We start from the raw sequence: 5,840 nt of genomic DNA, 5'->3' as shown, positions 1-5,840 counted from the left end.
AGGGCCAGGTACGAGGAGCCCTCGCTCCCCTCTGTAATGCAGGTTCTGCTTCCTGGTGCGGCCGCGGGTCAGGACGATGAGGTTCATCGCTGGTGAGTGCGGCACCGGGGGCAGGCGTCCCTCGCCGGGTTCCGGTGCTCTGGGCCACCGCTGGGAGCGGGCCTGAGAGGGGCTCCAGACGAGCCCCGTGCCCGAGGCCTCACTTGTGCCCGGGGCGTTGGGGCCCCGTGAGCTGTGGGGCCCCGGGCCGAGGGGGGGCAGCTGTGCAGGGGCTGTACGGGGTGTCCACAGATATTGTCAATGCTGACAAGATGTCGGGGAGAAGCAGGAAGTACAAGATCATCTTCAGCCCCCAGAAGGTCAGTGCGACCCCGCTGCCCGTTCCCACATCATACTGTGCCTGCCCAGCCTTTGCACCTCCCACCCCATCTGTTGGCACCAAAAGTTGTGTGTCGCTAACCCAGGAATGTTTAACTAAAATCGAGTGTTATGATGCCTGGGAAGGAGCTGGGTCGCTCCAGAGCTTCTCCCGCTCAGAGCCTACCTGGTCCTGAGAGTCTCCCCTTCTCTTCCAGTTCTATGCTTGTGAGATGGTGCTGGAGGAAGAGGGGGTCTTTGGTGGTGAGTGGAGCTGTGATGCTGGCTCAGGGTAGCTCTGGCACCGCAGGGTTCCGGTTGAATCCCAGTATAGGTATCCCTGTGTGGGCAGGGAACATGAGTTGCTTTGAGGGTAGCTGCCAGTCTGTGGGCAGGCATGTGCCCACCACAGCACCAGCCCCTCTCCTCTGCCTGCCGGGAAGAGAGAGGGCCCTGCCACCCATCCTGTCTCTCTGACACCCTGTTTTGGGGTTGTCACGATCCCTGGGGCTGTTCATGCACAGGGATGGGTAACGGTCCCCTCTCCCTACCCCAAACCCAGATGTCACCTGTGATGAATGGTCTTTCTACCTGCTGCCCCTGGACGAAGATATCATCAGCATGGAGCTGCCTGAGTTCTTCCGCGACTATTTCCTGGTCAGTGGGACGTGGTGGGTGGCAGCCTATCGTGTCCCCTGTGTCTTGGGACAAGGGCAGCATTTGGAGAGCAGGTGTGATGTCCTGCTTGGCCCCTCAGCCACACCACGGGTCCTGTCTGCTCCCCAGGGGTGCCTTTTGGGGGTAGTGGCTGCTCCCACCCTGTGCTTGCCCCTCTGCTCCCTTTGGAGCAGCTTTGGGGCATCCCAGCATGTTCCTGTGTGTATTCCTGTGCACGTACCTCCTGGAAGCGCCCAGCCCAGGGCCCATTCTGTCCCCAGTCCAGTCTCCTGGCAGTCATTCCCAGCCAGCTGCCCACACACGCTCCCTGGTCCCACAGGAGGGGGATCACCGCTGGATCAACCCCGTTGCCAGAGCCCTGCAGTTGCTGAACTCCCTGTACGGCCCTTTTGGGAAGGCCTATGGCATCGGCCGCTGTGCCAAGGTACAGCCGGTACTGGGAGTCCCTCAGGTCCCCTTCAGCTGTGTGGCAGAGCTGGCACACCTCTGGATGGCGCTGGGAGCTCGGCAGGCTTTTGGGGGTCCCATGTGCCAAGGGTGGGCAGGAGAGCAGCGGCTCCTGCTCACTGGGGTGTGTCCTGGAGGGGGGAACGCTTGTGCCTGTCCTCCATCATGAGCCTCAGTGTCCCCCGTGGGACATCCTGGCCGTGCCTTGGCTGCACCCCCACCCTGGCACATTCTGCCCCTGACAGATGAGCCATGAGCTGTGGCGGGACCTGGAGGAGGAGAGCGAGGGTGAAGGCCAGGGCAGGAAGCCCGAGATTGGACATGTCTTCCTCATGGACAGAGGTGGGCTGGGGTGGGAGCAGCTGGTGAGAGTGGCCAGGGGGGAGCAGTTTGGGCAGCGGTGGAGGGGCAGGGAGAGCCCCCGGGAGGGCAGCCTGGCACTGGCTCTCCTTGCAGATGTGGACTACGTGACAGCGCTCTGCTCCCAGGTGGTCTATGAGGGGCTGGTGGACGACACCTTCCGTATCAAGTGCGGTGGGTGCCCGGGGACGGTGATGGGGCAGCCGGGGGCTCCGCACTCAGGACAGGGGTGGCATGGGGCTCTGCACCCCCCTGCCCAGAGTCCACAGGGTTTGTGCCCGGCACTGTCGTGCACAGGGCCGTTCCCACAGGGACAGTCCTGATGTGAGGTGCTGCTGGAGGTCGTCCACAAGGACAGCCCTTGCTCTGACCAAGCAGCTGGGCCACATCCCCTGCCTCTGCTGCAGCAGGGCTGGTGTGTGCGGGGATGCCACTATGGCTGGGACAAAGCAGCTCTTCACTTTTCCCTGCAGGCAGTGTGGATTTTGGGCCAGATGTCACTTCTTCTGACAAGAGTATTAAGGTGCTGCTCAATGCCCAGGACAAAGTGAGTCCTCCCAAGCCTCAGGGGAAACAGGTCCTCATGGGGGGAGAAGGCAGAGCAGGGCATTCCCTCCCTTAAGCCTGAGCAGGAGTGGCCAGGGGCTGCTGGCCCCCTGAGTACAGATTGGGATGAGCTGGGGCACAGAGACCAGGGAAACATGGTCTGCAGGTGCAGCTCCACTTCTGAACTTGGCAGAGTCCCCACACACAGGGGCTGTTTTGTGAATGAGTGTTTTAAAGTTGCTTAAGGAATCGCCATCAAAGGTATTGGAAAAAACATGTTTAATATAAAAGCAACAGCTTGACAAAGTTTGGTGGCAAAACAATCACTCTAATTCAAAATCAACCCAAAAATATATATATGGAGGCTGAGATGGCAATAGGGGCAGAGAAAAGGATAGGAAAGAGTAAGGAAAAAAAGGAATATGGACTATGAAATGGAATATGGAATATGAAAAAGGAATATTGTGGCTCAACTGCTGTTGAGTCACAAGGTTCATAGTAACTTTTCATCCTGGCCACAATTCAGGTCGGTAACTTTCTATGAAAGTTTGATAATAAAAATATTATTCCACTTGGGTTCAATAAAGCAAGAAAAATAAGTTTCCAAGGCTGTTTGTTAAAAAAACAGAGCTTGTTAGACAGCACTAATTCTTGGGAACAGACAGTGCTTCTGAAAAGCTTGAGAAGAGCTCAACCCAAGTGCTGTTCATAAAGGCTGATCCCTAAGGAGCATTTCTCAGATGATAGTGCAGGGGGATGCATCACCACAGGCTGCCGTGCCTCTGGCCAGGGCTTTGGGGCTGGCTGCTGGTGGGCGCTGGCCCCGGGGGTGCAGCCGGCTGGGCCCGACAGCTGCGGTGCTCCTGCAGGTGTTCAGTCAGATCCGGAATGAGCACTTCTCCAGCGTGTTCGGCTTCCTGAGCCAGAAGTCACGAAACCTGCAGGCACAGTACGACGTGAGTGTCACCCGGCGTGCGGGACACCCGCGGCACTGTCCCTGTGTGCAGCCAGGCCACCTCCCTGACGCTCTCTCCCTTCTGCAGCGGCGCCGGGGCATGGACATCAAGCAGATGAAGGACTTTGTGTCCCAGGAGCTGAAGGGACTGAAGCAGGAGCATCGCCTGCTGAGCCTGCGTAGGAACCAGAGGGGAGGGAGGGGTCCTTGGCTGTATTGCAGGTGCCTGAGTTCTGGGGGAAGGGGGGAGCTCGGGGGGCCCTACATGTCCCCAGGAGGGGCAGGTGACCCAAGCAGTGGGCAGGGCGGCAGGGGCCGTTGGTGTGTGCCAGTGCCTGAGGTGACAAGCTCCCTGCAGAGCCCATTCCCCTACAAAGCTGCCATCTCTTGGTTCCACAGATATCGGTGCCTGTGAGTCCATCATGAAGAAGAAAACCAAGCAGGACTTCCAGGAGACCATCAAGGCCGAACACTGTGAGTACTGCTCCCTGCCCCTATCTGCACCTACCCCTATCCTAGTCTGTCCCACAGCTCCGCTCACCCCAGGCAGCCTCACAGGTGTCCCCAGCATGGCCACTGTCCTCCCAGTCTCTTTGTGTGGGGGTATGTCTTGAGATCCTAAATAGGGTCAGGTACCCTCTGTGTGGGGGATGGTGTGGGGGCTCTGTTCCTCAGGGCTCTGGGAGAGCAGCTAAGCCCAGACCACAGCTCGGTGAGCTGGCACGAGTCCAGGGTGACAGTGCCTGTGCTCTCGCCACAGCACTGCTGGAGGGCTTCGACATCCGTGAGAGCACCAGCTTCATTGAGGAGCACATCGACCGGCAGGTGAGGCCGTGGGACCGGCTGCTCCGGCCGCCCTATCCTGCCCCTGCTCACCACCTGCTCCCCACAGGTGTCCCCCATCGAGAGCCTGCGCCTCATGTGCCTCCTGTCCATCACAGAGAACGGTGAGTGCCCGGCTGGGCTGGGCTGGAGCAGTGGCACTAGGCCCCTGCCCTGGCACAGAGCTCACCTGATGCTTCCCACAGGTCTCATCCCCAAAGACTATCGCTCCCTGAAAACCCAGTACCTGCAGGTGAGGGGCTCAGAGAGTCACAACAGAGCAAGGGCTGTGTGGGACAGGGGTTCTCCTCCCTATGGCTCTGTCCACAAGACACGGGGCAGCAGTGCTCCCCAGGGATGGGCCCTGCCTCTGTGAGCCTTGTCTCTGAATGATAGCCCCTGCCTCCACAGGCTCTGCCTGAGCCAGGAGCTCTGCCTGTGCCTGCCAGGGGGCTCTGAGCAGCCTGTGCCCCCTTACAGAAGGGACACCCTTCCCATGCTTGCAGCCAGGGCTCCATGCTGATCTGGCTGCTCTGTTCCCAGAGCTATGGGCCCGAGCACTTGCTGACCTTCCACAACTTGAAGCGCATCGGGCTGCTGACGGAGCAGGCGGCTGGGGAGACCCTGACAGCGGTGGAGAGCAAAGTCAGCAAGCTGGTCACAGACCGTGCTGCAGGTGAGCCAGCCTGCTGCCCTCATGCCCTTGGGAGCCTGGCAACAGAAGCTGCTGCCTTAGAGCTGGCTGGAAGCACGTGGCAAATGCAGAGGCTCCAGGCACTGAGTGTGTCCTCAGCAGTGGTGCTGCAGGCAGGGCACTGGGCTATCCACAGGGGCAGTGGGGCTGGCAGCCACCATGGCCATCTTCCAGAGCCCACAGCTCTGCACATCCCGCTGCCAGCCTGGGGCTGGGACCCAGGCAGGGTCTCTGAAACATTTCTCCATGCCATGTTTTCCAGGAAAGATCACAGATGCATTCAATTCTTTGGCCAGGAAGAGCAATTTCCGAGCCATAAGCAAGAAGCTGGGGTTGGTATGTCCTTGGGGGCTGCTTGCTGGCCACAGAGCAGAGCCCATGCCCGAGCTGCAGGCTTGACATCTCCAAGACACACTGCTCAGGGCTGGAGCTGGAGCTGCTGCAGCCACTCTGGGCAGCCTGTGGGCTTCTCCCTGGGACTGGGGGGCAGTGCCAGCTCCCCACTCTGCCCTTGACCAGTGTGGTGGAGGGCTGGGGCTTGCCTTGCCCCCTTCAAACAGAGCTGTCCTGGGGTCAGCCCTGTGGCCTCTGTCGTGGGCCAATGGAGAGGTGCTGGGGTGCTGGTGCAGTGATGTTTCTGTCCATGGCCCCCCGATGCACTGCCCGCCCAGGCTATGCAATGCTGGTCCTGGGGCAGCGGGGCAGGAGGTGGGGGCAGAGTGTCTGTCCCTCCTCACCCCCTGTGCCTCTGAAGGGGGGTGAGGCCCCAACCAGGCTGGTCCCATACCCCTGGTGTTGCCTATCCCTGCAGATCCCCCGGGTGGAGGGTGAGTACGACCTCAAAATGCCCCGGGACATGGCGTATGTTTTCGGCGGGGCCTACGTGCCCCTGAGCTGCAAGATCATCGAGCAGGTGAGCTCACCTGCTGCGGGGGAGAACTGGGCACATCCCCTTGAGCCCCTACCTCCCTCGGGGGGTCC

General features: G+C 60.2%; 1 protein-coding gene across 1 annotated transcript; it reads left to right on the top strand.

Moving 5' to 3' along the window:
• Positions 1–27: 27 nt before the first annotated feature.
• Positions 28–5,778, top strand: VPS33B (VPS33B late endosome and lysosome associated; the record flags this gene model as incomplete). The annotated part of the gene is made up of 17 exons (XM_029958755.1): positions 28–92; positions 292–359; positions 576–621; positions 920–1,014; positions 1,355–1,459; positions 1,728–1,824; positions 1,939–2,016; positions 2,316–2,389; positions 3,258–3,344; positions 3,432–3,522; positions 3,743–3,817; positions 4,104–4,168; positions 4,236–4,290; positions 4,372–4,418; positions 4,709–4,841; positions 5,122–5,195; positions 5,671–5,778. Coding segments are annotated over exons 1-17 (1,314 nt in total), but the record flags the coding sequence as incomplete, so codon positions are not given.
• Between the last annotated feature and the right edge of the window lie 62 nt (positions 5,779–5,840).

This window comes from Manacus vitellinus, unplaced genomic scaffold (assembly GCF_001715985.3).
Source record: "Manacus vitellinus isolate BGI_N305 unplaced genomic scaffold, ASM171598v3 scaffold_16_pilon, whole genome shotgun sequence".
Lineage (NCBI taxonomy): Eukaryota > Metazoa > Chordata > Aves > Passeriformes > Pipridae > Manacus > Manacus vitellinus.
The sequence above is the reverse complement of the archived record's forward strand: the minus strand, read 5'-3'. Positions and strand labels throughout refer to the sequence as shown.